Genomic DNA, 24006 nt, shown 5'->3' with positions numbered 1-24006 from the left:
GACACTTCTATCAAAATATTTATATATAATATATATAATATTTATTACATATTTGCAATACGTGCTTATTCTTACTTTGATATTTATATATTCATTAATTATATGCTTACAAATTTATCATGCGATTACTATAATAATCTTTCTGGAGTGATAGCACAGTGGGTAGGGTATCCCTCTCAGAGAGCCTGGCAAGCTACCGAGAGAATCCTTCCTTCACGGCAGAGCCTGGCAAACTCATGGCATATTCGATATGCCAAATACAGTAAGAACAAGTCTCACAATGGAGATGTTACTGGTGCCCGCTCGAGCAAATCGATGGACAATGGGAGGACAATGCTACGGTGCTCCTAATAGACTCAACGGATATATTTTAAAGAACCTATTTCTTTGTCCAGTTTTAGTTTACATAAAAAATTATCAGAAATACAGAGTTTCTACATATTTATTACCTTCTACACACTGATCTTTCAGTTTTTCCTATTATTCAGTTTCTGCATTGATGTGGTATATATATTTTGATTGATGAACAACAACTAAAATAAGTAATTGCATGATGGTTTCTTCTTGTGGCTGCATAATGATATTATAGAACTATTAGGTCTATTTAGTGTTTCTAGGGTTTTGCCCTTCTCAGAATGACATATGCCTAGAATCATAAAATATATGGCTTTTGCTGACTAGCTTCTTTCAGTTAACAATAAACATTCTAAGTTTTTACATATTTTTTAATAAGTTGATAGTTCATTTCTCTTATATAAACAACACATCAGATTGTTTAGATTCCCTATTTGTATTCCTTCTTCTCTTCCATCTTATTTTTTTTTTAAGTGCCACACTTGAGAGTGCTCAGGAGATTATTCCTGGCTGTGCTCGGAAAGCATGTAGTGCTGGGAATCAAAACTGGGGTTCCCACCATGCAAAGCATGTGCTCTAGTTCTTTGAGCCATTTCCTGAGCTCTTATTTATTTCTTTCTTCTCCAGTGGTCCCTTTGTATATCTGGCAGCTAGGCAAGACTTTTGTAAGTGTAACCTTCTTCAGTTAGCTCTGATAAAATGTGAAGAATAACTCTTCTGGGACTGGAGAGATAGTATAGCAGGTAGGGTGTTTACTTTGCTTGTGGCAGACTTGGGTTTGATCCCTGGCATCTCTTATGGTCCCGAAGCAACACCAGGAGTAATTCCTGAGTATAGAGCCAGGAGTAATCCCTATGCATCGCCTTGTGTGACTAACAAGCCAATAAGTAAATAAATAATTTTTTTAAAAAAAGAAAGAGTAACTCTTAGTAGTTGCATAAATCTAGTAGTTAAAGCCATTTTCAAAATTTTAGTTTATTTTTTAACTTTCACCAAAATTATTGTCTTCTTCTGTTTATCCTACAAGGGCCAACTCAAATACCACCTCATTTTATACTAATTCATCTAAAATTTATTTCATCCTTTGAGTTTTTATTGAAACATGTATATATGCACAATCTATATATATATATACATATCTATGTATACACACACACTTCTTTGGTACAGATAAATTTCATTGCTCATTCAATTCATTGTATAAATGTGTTACTATTTCTACTGTGCTGGAGTTTTTGAATACAGTAATTATATCTCAGACACCTTAAACAACAAAGTGAAATAAGTATAATTCACATCACAAAGATTATATAGCATAAATCTCTGATAACTGATGATAGATACTTTGATTTTATAATACAGAGTACATAAATTATTGGAAAAGCAAAATCCTAAATGTGATTTTATTATTGAAATTTTTATGTTTTCAAGTGAAATTAATATTTACTTCCTTAATTTTTATAAGGGCCCAATACATTTGAAGATGCAGGAAATTATATCAAGAACCAGTTCTTAGACCTGAATTTAAAAAAAGAAGACAAGGAAATTTACTCCCACATGACCTGTGCTACAGATACACAAAATGTCAAGTTTGTGTTTGATGCAGTTACAGACATAATAATCAAAGAGAATCTAAAAGACTGTGGGCTTTTTTAGTCAATTCTTTTCAGTCCTTGCGCATATACATTTTTCAAAATATTCAATAAAAGGTGATGTGTCTATTTTAAATGTGTAGTAACTTTCTAGAGCAATATTAATATAATAAAGAATTTTTCCAAAATTGTAATGTATTATCACATGTATCTTGATAGATTTTGACAACAAATATGGGGAATGTCTTCAATAGTCTTAATTCAGAAAACTAAGAAATTTTAGCAATAAATACATGTCAGTGACATTGAATTTGTTTTCAGTAAACTTCTGCATTGTGCTCAATTTAAAAATATGAAATTAAATTTTGAATGTATTTCATATAATTTCAGTTAGCCAGATTTTAGATTATTTTTCTGGTAATGTAATTGTGTTTGTACTGTAAAAACTGCTTAGAGATGTAAATATTGGATTTTATGGTTAATTACTCCTATTTAGTCACTACAAATAAAGTCTTTACCATAAATGTCCTTGTTAAAGGAAAATCAGTATACAAAAACAAATGAATATCCACTACATTTTTTTCTTAGAGAAAACATGCCTTTTTAGTGGAATATTTAAAAATATATCTTTTGCTACCAATCTGCTAAAAATCAAGATCATACATGACCAAGTATTCAGTTTAAGGCTATTCCAACTGAATGATAGCCATAGCGGAATATTCATTCCCCAAACTTTCATCCATAGAGATATTGGGCACATAGTATTGCAATAAATGACTTGGGCAGAACAATTAAATATGACAGGGAAAAATAATTTAATATTTTAACATTAGTATGCTCTGGTATAATAAAATTAGGTGAGAGATTAGGAGATTTTTTTGAAGTTAAATATGGCGTTTTTGGTTGATACATTTTAAAATTATATTGATGATGAAATACTGTTAGAGCACCCTAAGCCTATAAAGTTTCACTCATCCTGTATTTCTCACCTTGTTGATTATGCTTAGATAAACATAATTATCAAGATGCATGTTTTCCCATAGAAAGCTGCATCCTAACCCTGTACAAGTAGAAACCAAATATAATCCAAAGTGAGATTGTTTTCTCCCCTTCTGAGGAAATAAGTGTGGTGACTGTGGTCATTGAGTCATGGAACTGGAAAATAGTAGAATGTGATCAACAACTTTCAAAACTCCACAAAAAACTAATGAAACTAAATCTTGTAACCATGATTTATGATCCTTATGTCCCCCACCTGTCCATGAGTCAATCAATAATATATCTGAATTCCATGTGTTTAGCTTAAAAGATCCTGTTTGGGATTGGAGGGCAGGTTTCATCTCATATCTTTTATCTCTCCTGCATGTATTTCCTGTAACAAATAAACCTTTTCCTTTTTTTAACCAAAACATGTGGTTTGTGATTGACTCTGGGAAAGGAGGTAACATGGGTCCAGTATCAAGATTATCTCTGATTTTTAAAAACGTATACCATTTATAACACGTGTGTTAATGTTATTTATATTTCTTACTTCAATGCATAAAGTTTATAATGATCTGAAAGGAGAGTTAATTACATTTTTCAAAAGCTATAAGATATAAAGAAAACATAAATTAAAGACTTTGACATTATATAACTCAGATGGCAAATTTTAGGAGCTTATCAACCTAGATAGTTTTGGACACATTTACATTCTAGATATCCAAGAATAATCACTATTCAGAAGTAACCTTGGCTAGATTTTATCTGTTTTTTAGAAAATAGTATCAATAAACATTGCTAGTTAAAAATTCTAAGAAAAAATAAGTTAAAATTACCTTGCAGGGGATGGAGAACATTACAGTAGGTAAGGTGCTTTCCTTGCATGAGGCCTTCACCTTTTGGCATGGACTTCCGAACACCATAGTGACCTCTAAGAATAAAACAAGGAATGAACCTTGAGTGCAGCAGTGTCTGACATCCCCAAAAAACAAATAAAAAATCACCTTGCAGAATATAAATTATTAAAATGCTTAATATGTAGGACATAAAAGCATGAAAATCAGTTAGTTCAAGAATCTCCGAAATACTTTAACTGAGAATAGCTATGTGATAACAGATCAATATTTTGCTAAGAAACTATTGTTACATGAGATTTTAAATTAAAATTACAAATACTAGGCCAGAAAGATAGTATAGGGGTTAAGGATTACTTGCTTTGCCTGTGATCCCTGGCACCAGATAGTGCTCTCTGAGCACCTTCTGAAAACCAGGAGTATATCTGAAGGGTGCTGCCTGTGACTCAAACCACCTACCACCTCCACCACTAGTTACAAGTGATACAACTGTATTCACTGATTTGTCTTTTCCCACTCTTCCTCTATTCTACTTCAAGATGTTTTCTCCATCAGTATGAAGAGTCTCTAGAAAAGGAAAAAATGATATATTTTTTTAAAAAATAGCTTACTTCTGTTTATGTTCTTTTATATTTTGATTTATTTTTAGAGTTTCTCTCATAGATAATATGGGTAAAAAGAAGAGGGTAAATGTAGTTTGATTTGTTATTTAGATTTCTAGTTGTCTTTAAATACATATGATTAATTTCAATTTATGAACTAAATCAAAATTATGAACTAAATCAAAATATGTATTTAAAGATAAAAAATGACATTCATCAGTATTTATTCTATGAACCTTAGTACTTGAAGTTTTAAAAATGTTAAATGACAAAATTTAGAATTAGTGATAGTTCTATATTAAAGGTAAAGGTAAAGGCCCTCCCATTGATCATCGATTTGCTCGAGCGGGCCCAGTAACGTCTCCATTGGAGACTTTGTTGTTACTGTGTCTGGCATATCGAATACCTCACGGGGAGCTTGCCAGGCTCTGCCGTGCGGGCGAGATACTCTCGGTAGCTTGCCGGGCTCTCCAAGAGGGGCGGAGGAATCGAACTCGGGTCGGCCACGTTGGCCGTTTGTAAGGCGAACGCCCTACCCGCTGTGCTATCGCTCCAGCCCTATATTACTAAATATATATTTATATGCACATATATATGTATATTTTTGCTGGTTACTCCAGTTCTATGATAAAAAGCTTTTGTTTTTATTTATTTACTTATTTATTTATTTTGATTTGTGCCCCACTACAGTACTGCTGAGGGCTTACTCATGGCTCAGGATACAGATATTACTCCTAGAGGGGCTAGGGAATCATATGGGATTTGAGGATTAAACTCTGGTCAGCCACATGCAAGACAAGTGCCTTACCCACTGTACTATCTTGCCAGAACTTCATTCTAATTTTTTAATATTTACCAACAACAACTTACCCCCCTTAAAAAATAAACCAACATAGTAGCATTTTGTTTATACTAACTACTGGTTGTTTTGCTTTAAAGAAATTTCCCCTGAGACCAGCTCTGTTGAAACTGGCTAAAATTAAGACTTGTTTCAATGGAAAGTTTATTCTTTCACTTGGGTAGTTAGTTGGTTCCTCTTGCTTTTACAGCTTCTCCAGAAGCAGTCATTGTCATTGAATGTTCCACTGTGATTAATTAAACTTATAATCTCCATTTCTTATCATCAAATAAGTTTCAATGTAGTTGAGTATTAAATAGTTCCAATTTTTCTGGCATTATATTTTTTACATTCCCAGTTAGCTCCTTTGTAAAATTATTTTGATTATTGGCATACTGCCCTTGAGTACGCTAAGAGATTGGTATAGGTCTATGTATAGTGAGGTCACTGTATTTCCAGAAGTACAAACTAGTCAACAGATAAATATTTGCAGCCTGGTCTAGTTAAACATAGAAGAACATTAGCTGAGGAATATGTTTTTGTCAAAATATAAATTTCAGTTCTACAAAGTGCTCTATTAAAGAGGATATATCTCCAATATCTCTTGATAACAGAATCACAAAAAGGTTTTAAAACTAAATAACAGTTTATGGCTATCATTGCAATCAACCACCTTTACAAGCCATGGGCGTGTCCTAAAACAAGTTTCTTACCTGATCCATCTGTTGCAGGTGGCATGATAAAGTGGAGAGCAAGGGAAGAAGAGTGGTTCCACCTCTCTGCTTGGCTCACCTTGTACACCTGGGTAAATGCTTGGCGTGGGTCAGGACTGATAAAGTCGACTAGGAGGACTATACACCATGGACACTCTCATTCCATGGACAGCCCCACAAGACAGCTATCAAGCTGCCTGAAGTCCATTTGTTCTTCATGGAGTCATGGACTCTGGCTGGAATAAGGAATTATTTTTTGCAGAAAAGGAAAGAGTCCCAAACTCAGTACAGATGTTCCAGGTCCATCACTTTGCCTCGAAGAAACGAGTTTCAGGGGGAGGCAAAATATGTAAAGAAAATGCTTTTTGTTGAAAGAAATTTACTTCAAGAAGTGTAAGAAGAGAAAAGGAGGATTAAGTGCTCGAGAGAGAACATAGGCTTTGGGGGGTGGGGGGGTGGGAGGCAGGAATCAGAGCAGAGAGACAAATAACCTGTTCAAAAGAGAGTGCAGGGTTGAAAAGTCTTACATGGCTTTTGGGAGATTATATGATTCCTGAAATTTTCTTGACCTGGACATCTTTAACATAAAAGTTAGCCTGGGCATTATCATGGATAAGCCTTGCCCTGTTGATGGTCCTTTCATATTCTTTTCATGACCTATACATTTCCAGAAGTTTCTCCTTTTTTGAAGTGGTTCACCCAGCTCTGCATGGTGCCTTGGGTTTTGCACTTCCAAAGAACTCAGGATTCACATCTCAATGGGACTTGGTCTTCATGCCTTTGGGCTGCTTCAGGGTGGACCAATTTTTCATGAGTGTTATTATTTCCCAAAATTCAGTTTCAGGGCTCCCTATCCATCTACCTACTACAGAATTATAAAGTCTTCGAATTCCTCATCCTTGTTTTCAGTCCTGAGTGCAATGTGCTTGTCTTAGCTCTGAAACCTTCTGCAACATTTCTTTCCCATGCAGGCAGAGAATATTCTCTGCTTTTAAGGGATTGTGTAATTAACTGTGCTATCTGACTAAACCAAGGGGGATCTCCTTCCTTCAAAGTCGGTAACCTTAGCTAACTCTGCCAAGATCTTTTGCTTAAGTCAACAAACTGCTTCACAAGCTCTAGTATTGAGGGTTAATTCACTTCCTATAAATATCAAATTTTTAAGGTCTTTCCTGATTATAAAATATAAGGGGTTGATCAACCATTTTATCATATTAGCATAATGTATCTCATTTGTTTGGGAGTGTGGGATAATCAGCTGTGCTCAGGACTTAGTCCTGGCTGTGTGTTCAGGTACCACTTTTGGCAGTGCTTGGGCTACCATACATGGTGTTGGTTATTGAGTAGGGTCAGCTGTATGAAAGGTATTACCTTAAACCCTGTACTGTCTCTTCATTCCCTAATGTAGTTAGTGAAGGTGATGTGCTTGCAACGTGTTGACATTTATATTCTGGATATACACAATTACATCACCTCACCACAAGAGTGTTCATAACACCCCACTCACGTCTCTTTGCTACATTAAGACTACCTATTCCCTCTTTAGCCTGTAGTTGTAAATCTGTATTTCAGTATATATATATATATATATATATATATATATATATATATATATATATATAAACCAACTGATATTATTTGAGCTGGAGTGATAGCACAGCGGTAAGGCATTTGCCTTGCAGGTGGCCAGTCTGGCTGAACCGAGTTCAATTCCTCCGCCCCTCTCGGAGAGCCAGGCAAGCTACCAAGAGTATCTCGCCCACACAGCAAAGCCTGGCAAGCTACCCATGACGTATTCAATATGCTAAGCACAGTAACAACAACTCTGAAAATGGAGACGTTACTGGGCCTGCTCGAGCAAATAGATGAACAGTGGAATAACAGTGACAGTGATATTATTTATTTCCTTATTTTGTTTCCATTTACATCAAATTGAATGAGATCATCCTATACTTGTCCATTTCGCTCTGGCTAATTTTATTCAACATAACTTTCTCCATGTTGAATAAATGTATTCAAGTTTTAACAAATACAGTGATTTAAGTTTTCTTACTATTGCATAATATTCATTATTAAAAACACAACTTTTTTACCCATTCATCTATCCTGACGTTTTGTTTTTTTCCATATCCTGGTTATTGTACAAGCTCCAGTGAACATAAGTGTGTATAAATCCTTGGGATTAGTATCTTTGCAGTTTGGGGATAGATGCCAAGAAATGAAATTGATGGGTCAGATAGAAGCTCTATTCTTAGTTTTCTAAGACAGTTTAAAATCGTGACTCATACAACATTCCCACCAGCAGTGAATGAGTTTTCCTTTTTTAAACACATCTTTTCCTATACAGGTTGTGTCCAGTATTTTTTGTTTTGCCATTGTTGCTTATGGAAAAAGAACTTGATTTGATTTATATTTTCCTGATAATAAGCGATTATGAACACTCTTTCATAAGTTTATTAGCTATCTAATATGTTCTCTTCATGGAAATGCTGTTCATTTCCATTCCCTGTTTTTTGATGGGATCATTAGTTTCTTTGTTACTGAGATATACGGTGCTTTATTTACTTTAAATATTAATATTTTATGAGAATATCTTCTTTTGCCATGCAGAAACTTTGAAAATTGATAATGTCCCATTTACTTTTGGGATATCTTAGTTTTCACTATTTTTTTTTGTGAGGGAGATAAAATTATTGAAGACACTTTTGAGATCCTAAAGAGTTACATATATATTTTCCTCAATATATTTTATGGATTAATCTCTAATCTCAAGGTCTTTTAATGATATTTGAATTATTTTTATGTATAGCGTGAGATAAAATTCCATTTCCATTTTTGCATGCCATCATCCAGTTTTCCTACCACTATTTGTTGACTTTTCTTGTTCAACTTAATATATCCAACTCCTTTGTTAAAGGTTAGCTGTTCATTTAGAATTATTTTTCACTTTTGGTACCCAGGGATTTCACCCAGGGCCTCAGATATACAAGGCACTCTACCACTGAGTTACATTCCCAACCTGGCCTAATTGAAATTGTCAATATTCTAGATGTTTCATGGGGAAAAAAGACAAAAAAAAATTATTCAAGACCTAAGAAATAGCACAGGGGTTTAAGTGCTTTTCTTGATATAGTCAAACAGCACTTTGATCCCAGCCACCACATAAGGTTTCCAGAGCCCCAACAAGAGTGAGCCCTGAGGACATAAGCAGAAGTATGCCCTGTACACCTGCTGGGAGCAGACTGGAATTAAAAAACAAGCAAAAATTAAAAAGCAACACAAAACAAAACCCCACTGAATTAAAGAAATAATTGTTACTGGGATATATAACATGCTAATATATCTGTCAGTTCTTTAGTTTTCATTAATTTAAGTATTTCATCAGAGTCTCATTGTTTTCATATAGTACCCATTATTCAGGGCTGGAGCGATAGCACAGCGGGTATGGTGTTTGCCATGTACGCGGCCCAGGAGGCCAACCCGAGTTTGGTTCCTCTGCCCCTCTCGGAGAGCCCTACAAGCTACCGAGAGTATCTTGCCTGCACGGCAAAGCCTGGCAAGCTACCCATGATGTATTTGATTTGCCAAACACCATAACAATAAAACTCGAGATGGAGACATTACTGGGCCCGCTCGAACAAATCGATGAGCAATGGGAGGACAGTGCTACCCATTATTCAATATGATCATTTGATTTGCAAGAGACACTTCTAGGCTCTCTTACTTCTTAAAGATAAGTACTTGTAAGGTTACTAACATTTATTAACGGGTTGTATATAGACAATTGATGAATGAAACACATCTTAAAATTTTCCAGCTTTGGGGGGTCTTTTAATATTACAAATTGAATTCATTTTTATCTTAGTGTAACTATTTCTCCACAGTATAGTTTAACAACTTATTTCTTTCTCATGCATGGGACTCAGACTTATGAGTTAGGTGCTATGCTCCACAAAGTCACCCAGGAGCCAAGCTAAGAAGTACCTACTTCAATTGCAATGTCAGGTATAAGGACAGGAGACAGGAGCTGAAAGCTCTTTGATGCTTTTATGGAAATGCTGTTTCATGACCATCCTAAGTTTATAGATTCTGAAAAATGCAGACAACTGGATTTGTCAATAATTATGTATGGCTACCACTGTCTCTGCTACAGCTAAAATATTCCTTTATTTTCCCTCCTGAGTAGTATTTCCATACCAAAAACAGATGGATGTCTCTTAATGGCATTGTAGAGTAAGATTAATATTAAAAGATGCTAGAGAATTTATTATAGAATGAGGAAGTTGCAAATATAATGGAGTATTGAATCATTAATCAGCCATCTCATACACATGAACTAGAGAAAACATTTCAGCAATTTATAGCAAGGTTCTAAAGGAACAGTTGACTTTAACTTAAAAAATGGTATCTATGTAGTCCAGGAATGTACCTTATGGTACAAATGTTAAACAGTACAGTCATATCAATTATCAGATGATTAAGGTGAACATGTCAGCAAAGGTTACAGAATGGAGTAAACCATTTTTCAAACACTCAAAACCTTTATCTATAGCTCTTTCAGTCCAAAGTACTTTATACTCATGCACAGATTAAAAGTGCTGCGATCCTCCAATAGTATTTTAAGGATACCAAGATATAAATTGTGACAACCAAGCAAAATAGTAACATCCAAGTATTTTTTTAAATATGTTTTGCATTAATATGTAATTATTCTTCAATAAAAGAAATTAATGGTCATAAAACATTTTTATATTGAAAAACTATTTTTCTCTGGAAAACTGGTAACACAATAAAACTCTCTGAAATCTTCCAAAAAGTCAGTTTACTGACTTGGTTTACAAAGATCTTTGCCACAAAGTTAACAAAAGGAAAAAAAATAACCTATCACAAACTATACAGACTGGGCTGCTTAAAGAGACAGTAATCTTTGGGTTTCTTGCTTTCAGATGCAAGTACCTTATGCCAAGAAAGTAAGGATTAAATTGCTCTTTACCTGGATCTTTTCCTAGGTATATGTTTGCAGTGATCAACAAGGAAGGATGAAGTAAATTTCTTACTCCTGTCCTCACACAAGAAATTTTGCAGCATTTTGCTTATTTTCCAAGTGGTAGAATGCTGAAAGTCAGCCTTTCTCAGTTATAACACAAGTCTACTATGCACACAGCAACCAACAAAGCTTCACTGGTATCACCCCAGGGAAACTTGGGATTAATTGACAAAAATATGCTGATATTTATACTTTGACTTCTGTGAATAAAAGAAAATATTTTGACTATTGATGGATATCATGTGTCCTCTTTCAACACCCATGAATAGTATAACCTAATTTATAAGCTATTGAGTAGGATAGGCTCAATCCAGGATACAATACATTAAAATGTATTTTTTTAGTTCTTTGCTCTAAAGGTTTACTTGCAGTGGTGTTTTCCCAGTGATATTAATTTTATCTAGTAAAAAATTTTGGGTCATCAGAAAAGTAACAATTGTTATGATCTATCAAATTTATATGGTCTTAAGTTTTGGGTATTTGGCTCATTTTGTTAAAAAGCATCTTTAACTAGTTCAATTACTTATATTAAATGCACTGATTTTATTCTCAAAGCCACTCTCTGATGGATGTGCCAACACCTATATCTGAGAGTTCCAGAAACTAAGACACAGGTTAATTTAATTCAAGTATTAAAGGGCAGTAATAATTCTTATTCAATCATCCAGAGAGTATCATGCTGAGCAACTTCACTAGAAAATAACCTAAAACCAAAGTCAAAAGTTCCATTGTTGGTATGTGAAAACAATTCAATCAATTAAAAATTCTTGGAATTAAAATATTCTTGGAAGGCAGGGGAATAGTACAGGGTTTAGGGTTCCTGTACCCCACCAGGGTTAAATACCTGGTATCAAATGGCTTCCTGAGCATTGCTGAGTATAGGTGTGGAGACCCCGAGCACCACTTCGATGACCCTAGTACTACAGTAACTGCACAGGGTCACATCCTGTGTTGAAGTACTAAAATGCTAAACAAATTGGGCACTGTCACAGGGAATGGCTCATGGACTCCATGAATACTGCTTGGAAGATTCCCACATCAAAGTCTATTTTTTATAGCCCAAATTATAAATGTGATATATTCTTTTCCTAGTGATGATAAAAGCTATTGTACTCTTAGTACTATCTGAGGTTAATCTAAATTTTTCAGGTTAAGCAAGTTACTCCAAATAATTACCACTCATACTTCAACCTAAAAATTTAAATACTGGCTGGATTGATAGTACAGAGGTTAAGGCTCTTGCCAGACCTCCCAAGCATTTTGAGGAGTGATCCTTGAGCAGAGTCAGAGATATTCTTGAGTACTAGAAGTTATGTGTCCCACTGCCAAATAAATACATTAACGTAAAAAAATAAAATAAGAGGTTAAATACCCCGTTAAGATCGGGATCAGGAGATGGATGGCAGGAAATCCTCATACAATGATAAATGGAAATAGAGGGTGTGATGTTAGAACAAGATATGCATGAAATATTATTATTAAGAGTATTATAATCAGTGTGTTAACATTGGAAAATATATTATAAAAATAATAAATGTTTATAAAATAATAAAAGTTTAAATACCTTCTGGAAGAGAAATCAATAAAAATATGATCAGTGAACCAATTTTAGTTTATTATTGTTTTTGTAAATAAAGTTAAGTTGGAAAACTGCCACTCACATTCTGGGTTTTGTCTATGACTGTATTTGTATTATAATCACCAAACTTAGTAGTCACAAATGTCAGAGTATATATGGTACCAAAAATATGAAATATGTTTCTGTAGTCTTAACTATTAATAAATGTGTCTGCAATGTGGTAGTTAATTAATTGGCCATAAATAGTTGTTCTACTTAATGGGGGTCAATGGCCAAGTTTTCTATTTCATACAGTTACTTTAAAAACCTAACTCGTACCTTGGAAATTGAGGTATTTTTCTTTTTAACATTCCTCATGAGAGTACCTGATGACTATTCCTAGCTTTGATATCTACACATTTTGGACATAATTTACCTTTCTCAACCAGTTGAAGTCTTTCACAACCAAATAATTTCAGGAAATTACTACCAAGAAAGTTGTCATTTTAAAAAATGTCATAGTTGGTCTTTCACTGTCTATGCATTTGTAATATTAGTAGATATGTAACTTGTTTGCTAGGCAAGTCTATTGAAAACTTTCTTCATATTTCACATTCTAAATTATTCTAAATAAACTTGCAATGATTCCAAAAGAAAAACCAAAATCACCTTCATATTGCAGATTCTTTCAATAAGCATTTATTGTCCCAGAATCTTGAAACAGAAAACCTCATAAAATTTTAGATGTCTGATTAAAATAATTTATTGATCAATTTAAAATGCACAGAGAAGTTAGGATAAAGCATTAGGGTAGGCTTACAAATGCATGGCAGGATACAAGCAGGGTGGATGCTGTACTATAACTAAACCCTAATATACATACTTTTTTATGTTCTACCTTTTATATTTAATCAGCTTCCCTTTTGAAACAGAATGTTAATACCAGTGCTGGGGCTTAAATATAGGACTTCCATGGGACTAGAGAGATAACACAGTGAGTAGGAAGGTTGCCTTGGTGTGTAGTCAACCTGGATTCTATCCCTGGAACCCCTGAGCACCACCATGAGTGATCCCTGTGCACAGAGCTAGGAGTAGCCACTGAGCATCATCGCCTTGCATGGTTCCAAAACCACACACACAGAAAAAAAAGAATAAAGAAAAGAAGAAGGGAGGGACTCCAAAATACAGAACATATTTGATGTCAAAATCTAATTGGTGTATTAGAGGGCAAGTTGGCCTGGCCAAGGTGTAAATGAAAAACTCTCTCATAGATATCTATAGTCCTGTTTTTCTTACATATTACTGCAAGGTGATAAATTAGACACTTCTGTGCATCATACAACTGTAATGTATTATATACATTTAGTGACTTATGTATGCTTTATAATTTCATCCTTACTATTTTTACCAAATACTCTATACTAAATATGTCATACTAGATACTTTGGTCTATTGTTAGTTATTTCCTTTATTTGATTAGCTAGTCTTAAATAATATATAAAAAACATAATACAAATATAAAATGCCTTTATAAAGTTATGTACAGGAGAAATTTTTACATCCGGGTAAACCCTGTTGTCCATTAATTGATTTTTCCACTGATAACTTGGTGTTCTACTGGTATTTCTACTAAACATACACCCTATCTACTGGCAGCCAGGCTGGGGTAGAAGGAGAAAAAGGAAAGAAAAATTGAAAATTACTGTTGGTTTTCACTATCGTTTCACAAACATAGGGATCACTACTATTAAATTATTATTCAGATATCTATGGAAAATGTGCTTCATAACTAGATATTTCAAACTAGTAACAGAGAAAGAATGCTCAGAAAATTGTTAAGATAACTTCTCAGAAGTCTTCATTAATGAAATTCTCTTCTTTAATATGTACGGCATGGACTTTACAAAAATGCCCATCACTTTTCTCTCTATTCATTTCAGTCATGATGTCCTCTCTTTCCACAAAGGTCCTCAACTATTCACACTGAAAATAGACTAAGGATGGAACAAAGTTTGTTGGTTCGATGGTTTTATCAAGATTGCTCCCACACCTATACTAGCCTTAGATTTTGAATATATTCCTTCTCCACTACAAATAAGATCTCACCTATATATTCTCCCCTCTTTTTCTTGCTCAGTGTGCAACTTTAGAAATTTATCTATCAAGCAAAGCAACATAGACCAATATTTTTCTTTGCAAAAAGAACGGAAACTATTATAGTTAAGCTTATATTTCTTACAACATAATTTATATAGTATATAAAACCACATGATACAGAAAAATCCCTTTATTTAGGTGTCTATTTTCCAGATAAGTTCCAAAGAAGAGTTAAATCTTTTACCAGTCCCTGAACTTCAGTCTGTGCTTCAAGTCATACAATATTTTTCTTGACTATTACAAAATATATTCCATCAAATCTAAGGAGTATAAAGTCAGAAACACTTCCCTCTTTTCACTGTCATATAAATTTTAGGAGATGTGAAAATTGCATTTACAAGCTCAAAGGGAGAAAAAAAATTGAATATTTTTTGACAGTTTCGGGGTTGTACCTTGCTATACTCCGAGCTCACTGCTTCAGTGCTTGTGAGATGGCATGTGGTGCCAGGAATCAAACTGGAATTGCAAGGCTTTACCCCTGAACTATCTCTGGAGCTCTAGGTAAAGATTTATGCGACTTCTTCAAATCTAATGGTTACTTCTCATCTTCATATCTGTCCATTGCTTTGATATCTTATTTTGTTAATAAACTTAACACTAAAATATTTAACACTAAATAAAACAGTTACAAAGTTTGTCCATTTTCAGTATGACTTAAATCAGGAATTTTCAGACTTTTTATGTACACAAATCGGATAGAAGTATTTTTTTTATATCTCCTGTTAAAAAATTATAAGCACAATTGTTTTATCTTTCTCCAGTGAATAAATGATCTAGAAAAAATTTTGGGTGCCTCCCTACAAACCGGCTCTGTCTCATAAAAAGCAAATATTTATCCTTAAATCAGACTTTATATTTTGAATAATTTGAGCAATTCATACTTTTTCTTAATTTTGTTTTAAAATTAAATTGGGGATAGATGTGGTAGTTAATGTATAATTCAAGCATGATTGTAGAAATAGTAAAATCTCAATAAAAATTATCAGTGTCAGCCTCCACAATATCTACATAATACAACATAGAATCAAAAGTCTTTTTTTTTTAAAGACATGTTTTGAGTTTGTAGATTGCATACACAAAGTAGTGCCTTTATTTGTATTGCCACTTTTTGGTTTTGGGCAGAAACTGGAAAGGGAGGGCTTATGGAAATTAAAAGGGCGGGACAGTGGCTTCTCCACCCACAAACACAGTGTCATCCACGCTGATTAAAGAAGGAAAGGGAAAATAGGGATAATTATTCATTTCTATTTTTAACTAAGTGTTCTTGGGCACTAAAATACAAATGGGACCCCCTGAACTACCTCTAGGATTTTATTAGGACTCAAATACTGTCCATGTTTCCCTTATTCTGCCCCTAACCACTGAATTATTTGGTTTTACTCTGCTGAACACAAGTTCCTCTCCCTCTACAATTGCATTCAAATAATTTTTTAACCTTGTCATATATACAAGGCAATCTAATAAAAGAAATGACATTTTGAAGTGTACTTTATTTTCCCATGCCAGCCACTCTTTGCTTTCAAAATGAGCTACATTAAATATTTAGGGTGCAAATTTGTTCCTGTTCAATGTATATATACAATATATTTATATACACTAGGCCTGTGTTTATATCAATAGTGAATCTTCATATAAAATCTAAATTTGAGTGGATGGGCCTATTTCCACCTCTATACAGAGGTGCTCAGGATCTATTTCTAGCTCTATACAGAGGGATATTCACTGAGGTATTCCCTGCAGTATTCTGGGGAACCATGTGGTGCCAGGAGTTGTACTGGGGTCATCTGCATGAAACCCCTGTAGGATCACCCTGACCTTCAAATATAAGTTTACATTTAATTTTACCAGTGTTTATTTTTTAATAAGTACTTTATATTGTATGAGTTTTTGGCTTTATTAATTTCTAACTTATTAAATTTCTTTCATTTTTGTTCCCTTATAAAATTTTCATCTCTCAAAGTATCTGCTATCTTTTCAAATTTACAAAACATTTCATAATCTGCGGCATATTAAATTGTGACTTCTTAATAATTAGATAGCAGAAAATAAATTGAAAGTCAGAATTATCCACAGAGCTATATTTGTATTAATTTCAAAGGTGACAATTTCATCTTTTTCCTGTCTTTCCCAGAATTAAAGATGTTATTAGTGTATGCATGACCTGATGAGGCAGTTTTTATATAGTCATGCATTTCACTTTAAATTTTGAATCTCAAAATTGAAGATATATTAAATGAGAGCTGACTAGACATTTACAGAAATATTTCAGCATAATTTATAAAGCCTCTTTGATATCATTAAAATGGGGATATAGAGGCAAATATTAGAGAAATAATTTATAGACTTGAAATGTACTTACTTATTTTGTTTTCTTTGATCTGCATGCACAGTATGAGATCATAAAAGCAACAAACATTATCCCACCAACAATGAGTAATATCAATTCTAGCAGGGCAAGGAGGCCTAATTTCTCAGTCACTTTACTTCTGAACATTGCTGCATTTTCTTCATCAATGGTAGCAGTCTGTAATCAAATTAAATATTGGAATCATTTGGGAAGATTTTTTAGGTAGACTAACAAAGCAAAAGTATTCAAAATCCTTCCCTTATCTAACTCTTATTTCTCCAAGTACATGGGTTTGAGTTATTTATGTAAATTATCTATATAAGACAAGCCAGTGGAATCCTTTTGCTTGGAATTAAAACAGTAAAATGCCAAGGCATAATATTTATAAAGTCAAATATTGACCCATGTCATTTAAAAATGTTATATACCACTTTTCAAAATTACATCATTTGATCTTTAGAACGATCTTTCTGAAATGTTTCACTCTTTATGAAAGAATATTTCTCAGTGTTAGAGGAAACGACAAGGGTTGACAATTTCACTCCCTAAGATGATTTATGCAGTGAATTTTCTAAACCTGTCTGCAATTTTCATTAATAAAATATTCAGTTAGAAAATAGAATAAAAAAAAACCCAGTCTTTGTAAGTGCAAGTGGCTTTTATTACTGCCATAAAATTCAGTGTGTCTAGTTATTTACAGTTATAAACATACATGTATGTACTTTTCCTCCTATGACAGAAGCAACTGTTTAAAAGATGCCAACTGAAGATAATATAAAATGGTAGGATCTTTTTTGTCTTATTAAAAATAAACTATGAAAAGTAACAAAACCTTATTACTATCTTATTTTATTTTCTAAAATATTTCAAAATAATAATATGAATATCTGTCTGGGAAATTGAGACATAAAAATTCAAATTCTACATCTAAATATTAAATTACAAAACAAAAAATTACATAGAAAGAGGTTTACTACAACTGATGACTAATAAGTAAATATATTTACCTCATTAATCCAAAGAAGAGGCACAAGGTAGTTATTCTTCAGCTTCTTTAGTGCTCTGTAATATACATTGAAAATTATTTTTAATATATTCTAATAAAATACGTATGTATGATATTCAATATATGTAAAGGAAACCCCAATTTTAACTAGAATAACAAATGTTAATAAATTATTTATTCATGAAATTTAGTTAAGTTTTTTAGATTTGTACTCTATTGAAAAGAGGTTAAGAGGCCAGAGTGATAGTACTGTGGGTACAGCCTACGGCCAATGCAAGTTTGTTTCCCATCACTTCAGATGGTCCCTCAGGCCCACTCGGTGTGAACCATGAGCACAGAGTCAGGAGTAAGTGCTGAGTACTGCCAAGGTTCACCTGCCCCTTTCCTCACCCTCAGAATTGTTCAAGTGTTTTTTTTCTTTTTGGGTCACACCCGGTGATTGCATATTGTCTCTCCTGACTCATGTAATCAGGATTTACTCCTGGCAGTAATCGGGGGACCATACGGGATGCTGGGAATCAAACCCAGGTCAGCCACGTGCAAGGCAAACGCCTTACCCGCTGTACTATCACTCCAGCCCCTGAGAATTGTTCAGGTTTTAATATCGCCGTTTCTCAGACATATTTTAGGCTCAGAAAACAGATTTTTAATTTGGTTAAAGTGTTTCTAGGCATAGGATTTCAATTTCAATAAATTTGATTCAGAAAAGTAAGCCATAATTTCTAAAATATTTCTATTTTATATGAATATTTGGGCAGCTAGAAGAACAGAATTGCTCCCACGCAAAAACATTATTAAATATTTATACTAAATGGTATTTATGAATATAACAGTAAACACTAGATATAATTATAAAATACAGATAAAACCAATTATAAGTATTTAATTGTATTTATTTGAACTGGAGCGATAGCACAGCGGGTAGGGCTTTTGCCTTGCATGTGGCCGACATGGGTTCAATTCCTCCATCCCTCTCAGAGAGCCCGGCAAGCTACCAAGAGTATCCCGTCCACATGGCAGAGCCTGACAAGCTACCTGTGACGTATTCGATATGCCAAAAAACAGTAACAACAAGTGTCACAATGGAGACATTACTGGTGCCCGCTTGAGCAAATGGATGAACAACAGGAAGAAAATGCTACAGTGCTACAGTATTTATTTAATGATATTGAGCAAAATTAATTAGAAATGTACTTCCTATAAGAATACATGAAAAATCTAAGCTAAAGCAAAAGTCAAAAGGGAAAGACATTTGCCTTGTGTAAGTAAAGCTGACTTGGTTAGAACCCTGACAAACATGGTTCCCTGAAAAACATCAGGAGTAATTACTCAGTACAGAGCCAGGAATACCCCTCAAGCACTACAAGTTTTGCCTCAACCCCCCCCCAAAACAAATTTTGAAAAAAAAAAAAAGATTTACTAAAAACCATCTAACAGTAATCTTATTTAAGAGACTCACTCTATTTTTTTTGCTGGCTTGACTAGTATGTTGACCTGCAGTCGTTTTGCAAACTGTAAAGTGAATCCAGTGATCTAAAGAGAACATTATTGCCATAGTATAAAGTCTTTATAATATCCAAAACTTATTTTTAATGTCACATAGTGCTTAAGGCAAGATAGAACACATGCATGTATATGGAGATACACCCCAGTTAATTTCATTGCCTAAACTAAATGTTGGATTCTTAGATTCATGACATTTGATTATTTTTTTAGTGAATCAGCAACAATAATAGCTTCACATAATTAATCAATAATTAAAGATTGCATATAATTAATTTAATTTTCAAATTATACCTGGTCAAATACATACTTAGAACTCACATACCATTAGTTTAATCATTGTTTAAAAACAAACATGACAGCAAAATTCTGGCACTCAAATTTTGAAAAGGGTAATATTCAAATATTTAAAGTACTAAAATTTGGGAATTCAATAGATAGTATAGCAGTCATGCTTATTGTACACATGTCTGACCCTACTTCAATTCCCAGCACTCCACATAGTCCTCTGAACCCTAAGCATCAAGCCTAAAATAAGCCCTGAGCATCACTGAGTGAAATTTTGTGCTACAGTCATTTTTATAGATTTTACTAATTCAATATAATATATCTTGCTCTCATTAGTATTCAGAAAATGTATTTTAGTTGCTCATAATATATAGTCACAGTATATATGCTTTTTATATAAATAATATTGTAGTAAAATATAAAATAGGTAGAAATATATACAATTCTTTGCTTCTATTTTTCTGGGGTGGCACCCCTGATGGGACTAGGAATTTCTTCTGCTTCTGGATTCAGGGATTACTCTTGGTAATTTTTTTGGACCGTCTGTGGTAGCAAGGATGAAACAGAAGTTGGTGGTATTCAAATCAAGTGTCTTACCCCTTATATTATCTCTATAGATTTTACTTAGCTTAAAATAACTTGATAGGGATCATTTTAATGTAAATTTTATGTAAAAGTAAGATCGTTTTTATCATTGATACTCATGAATCATGAATAAAAGTCCCTTTATATAAGATACAAATTTTCATTAAATCACAGACTAAATTGTAGTTAGATATTTAACATGCAATGATATGAAGAAATCAGCATAATTTTCAATACAATAACATATCAACTGTGATGCAATAAAAATGATTGACAGAAGAGGAATTTATATTTTATTTTTATTACTTTAATCAGTATAAAATATCAATAATACATTTGCTTACAGGTTCAACATCTAAGTATGTACTATGCTCTTCTTCATTTGAATGTAAGCCTTCAATATTTGAATAAATTTCAGGAGTTGCATATAGAAAATGAGGAAGTGAAATATACACAGGTTTTCCTGAAAATAAGTTTCAACATATTATTAGGGATAAATATCCTTATTTCACAGACTACTTATAAAATATTTCCTTAAAAATAAGATATTAAAATTAAGTTAAAATACCTTTAGGTTTGAACATTGAGGGGAGAAGATAAGGAAAAAACATAATATCACTATTGTACAGAGTACATAATTCTGAATTATCCTACCAATAGTCAGTTAATATCAACAATTTATCCCATAGCTATTAATGATGTTCAATATATTAATAATGATGTTCCGTATATAAAGTTTACTCTGGGACACAACTTTTAACCAAATGTTCAGGTATCAATATGCTTTTGACTAAGATTGAATTTCTTGTCAAGATTTTCTTTCTTTCACATCTCTTTAGTGTGAAAATAGTAAGTAAAGTAGGATAAACTCCAAATTTGTGTTTCAACTCTTATTTTAGAAAAATACTAAATTTTTCATCACGAGTTGTCCCCCATGAACGGCTCTCCAGCACGGCCATGGCTCCAGAGGCGCAAGGACTTAATCCAGAGCCAGGCAGCTTGCGGCAGAAAAGTGAATGGACTATGCATTGAACTACGTCACCAAGCCTTCCCAGGAGGGAAAGGGTTTCTCTGAAATAATGAATGCAAACAAAGTAGAGAGACTTAAGTAGAAATCATCTGTCTCACAGGCATCGGGAGGGGTGGGAGAGGGGTATATTAGGGTTCTTGGTGGTGAAAAATAAGTACTGGTGCAGGAAAGGGTGTTTGATCATTGTATGACAGTGACTTAAACCTAAACGCTTTGTGACTTTTCCCACAGTGATTCAATAAATAAATATAACAAAAAAAACTAAATTTTTTTTAGTATTGAAGTCACATATTCAAAATAATTTAATAAATTAATATATACAAGAAAATCAATCAAATAAAATATTTACGCATGAGAAAAGATAAAGATCAACATTTTAAGTATTATTTGATATGTCTAATAACTACATTTTGAAAAACTAAAGTATAATTGGTACCTCAAAAAAATTAGATATCAAAATGAAAAATTTCTACTACCATTTTACCCTCTGCCTAATTGCTTTCTTTACTATTATGAGGATGTTAACCTATGCAATGGTAACCTTTCAAATAATAATAAAAATTATATCAAGGGCTATGATATTGACAGTTTATACTCACCTTCATTGCAATTGCTAATGTCTAGAACACCATAATATGTACAATTGTGTGAGATAACTTTTTCTCTGCAGAAACAACCATTATCTGGATTTTGAACTGGAGATGCAAAGGACTTGGGAGGAAGAACATATCTGAACACAGTGATTCCTTTCAGATTAACTTCACTTCCAAACACAATACTGATTGACCTAAACACAGATTAAAAAAAAAGCTTCATTCCAGGAACCTGAACTATGCTTTGGAGATGATTACCCCCACTTATTTTCAGATTTATATTCTTGCCATAACTTGGAAAAAATAGACATGACTTTTCCTAGGTGCCAAGTTTTTGGCTTTGTTTTAGGAACACACCCGGTGGTGCACAGGGATTACTCCTGGCTCTGTGCTTTGAGAACACCTCTAAGGGTTCAGGAGAACACTTGGGGTGCCAGAAATCAAAACCAGTAAACTACGTGCAAGGCAAATGCCCTATCCCTCTTATCCCTTAGGTGCCAAGTCTTGAATTTAGGGCTTCACATCTGTAAGAAAAGATCTCGATTGCTCTATCACGAAACTAGATTATAAAATCAGATTATGCTGATCCCGAAACAGGATACCTTTATTAGAATTTTAAGTTATTGTTTGAGTCTTAGGAAAAATAAAAGAAATTTTGTGACAATTTAAGCGATTACAAAATTCAAAATGTAAAGACAAATTATGCTACATTCAATGCTACTTTCATGCACAACCATTTCACAAAACAATCTTTGCTTGTAAATTACCATAGATTGTTTATACTTCAGACATTTGTCAGCTCATTTTTTTTCTTATAAAGTAAATATTTAAATCTCCCAACTATTTTGTCTGTTCTCAATTTAAATAAAAATACAGGTTCATCTCACGGCGAATCAATTAAAAGAAGAAAAAAAAGAGCTCTTCAAAAAAAAAAAACACAGAAAGTTCAAAAACATTCTGGAAACTAAATAACATGCCTGCATAATTTTCTTTGTCCACCATAGCATAAACGATGTGCAGGGGTTCAATAGATACTTCTTTTAATTTCCAAATAACTCTATATAAAGAAACACCACCGCTTTTCAACATTCATATTAGATGACCAAGAAATATTAAATACTTTGCTGAACAAGTCTTTCAGAAGGGAACTAAGAGTCAGGTGTACTACCATGACTTCAATGTGTGTGTCACCCATTAACTATAAAAGATCACTCTGGCAGCAGAGCATATTCATTTAAAAAGTTCTGTGACAGCTGCATCTTCTCCACTAAACACTGTTAAAATTGGTGGAAGCATTCTAGTGGTAACTGTTATTAAATATCAATAACAGTTAAGAACAGTTAAGTCAAAGAGGAAACAGTTAAGTCAAAATAAAGGAAATGTTCTTGTTTAGAAATCACAAAGGATAACTTTACATCATTTAAAATATCTCTCACACCCTTTAAAGTTGTAAACATTAGAAATCTGTATTATGTATATTTCGTATAGTAAATAAAAAGAAGCTTATTTTCTTTTTTTCTGAAATGACACTATTAGCCTTCTTTCCCATTGAAGGATCCCTTCTTCTTTCTTGAAAATGTATTCAAAATAAATTTATTTTGTTAAAAATCATTTGTTTCAAAAATAAAATGAAATAACATGATTATGAAGAATGAACAACTTAATATGAATTTTACAATTTTGAAAAATAAACTTTTTACATAAAGACATAATTGTCTTGTCTTACCTGCAAATGTCAGGGGCGAAAATTTGCAATACCCGTTTCTTGTCAATAAAGGGTGCAAATGAGGCTCCTTCTGTTTAGAAATAATGAAAGTGGCACGAGGTAAAAAGTATATCATAGAAAAATCATAGAAAAAAATAGAAATTTCTAATTCTAGCATGGTAAATTAAGATAGAAAACAAACAACAAATAACTTTACAATTCTTAGCAGTCATATAGATAGATGATAAACAGA

General features: G+C 33.3%; 3 protein-coding genes across 3 annotated transcripts in view; 1 reads left to right on the top strand and 2 right to left on the bottom strand.

Moving 5' to 3' along the window:
* GNAT3 (G protein subunit alpha transducin 3) overlaps positions 1-2010 on the top strand; it is a 52057-nt gene extending 50047 nt beyond the window's left edge. Inside the window, exon 8 of the mRNA XM_056118097.1 lies at positions 1820-2010. Coding sequence (XP_055974072.1) covers positions 1820-2010 — 191 coding nt within the window. The remainder of the gene's footprint in view (positions 1-1819) is intronic.
* The window catches only part of LOC130027372 (platelet glycoprotein 4-like), a 253284-nt gene that overhangs the window by 204604 nt on the left and 24674 nt on the right, over positions 1-24006 (bottom strand). The window lies entirely within an intron of this gene.
* The window catches only part of LOC130027373 (platelet glycoprotein 4-like), a 42573-nt gene continuing 24756 nt past the window's right edge, over positions 6190-24006 (bottom strand). Inside the window, exons 8-14 of the mRNA XM_056118096.1 lie at positions 23775-23844; positions 22055-22242; positions 20770-20888; positions 19509-19582; positions 18051-18105; positions 17056-17220; positions 6190-6248 (exon numbers count right to left, since the gene is read on the bottom strand). Coding sequence (XP_055974071.1) covers positions 17056-17220; positions 18051-18105; positions 19509-19582; positions 20770-20888; positions 22055-22242; positions 23775-23844 — 671 coding nt within the window. The 3' untranslated portion in view covers positions 6190-6248. The remainder of the gene's footprint in view (positions 6249-17055; positions 17221-18050; positions 18106-19508; positions 19583-20769; positions 20889-22054; positions 22243-23774; positions 23845-24006) is intronic.

This window comes from Sorex fumeus, unplaced genomic scaffold, assembly GCF_029834395.1.
Source record: "Sorex fumeus unplaced genomic scaffold, SorFum_2.1 ptg000037l, whole genome shotgun sequence".
Classification (NCBI taxonomy): domain Eukaryota; kingdom Metazoa; phylum Chordata; class Mammalia; order Eulipotyphla; family Soricidae; genus Sorex; species Sorex fumeus.
Note: the sequence above shows the minus strand (reverse complement) of the source record. Positions and strands in the feature narration are given on the sequence as shown.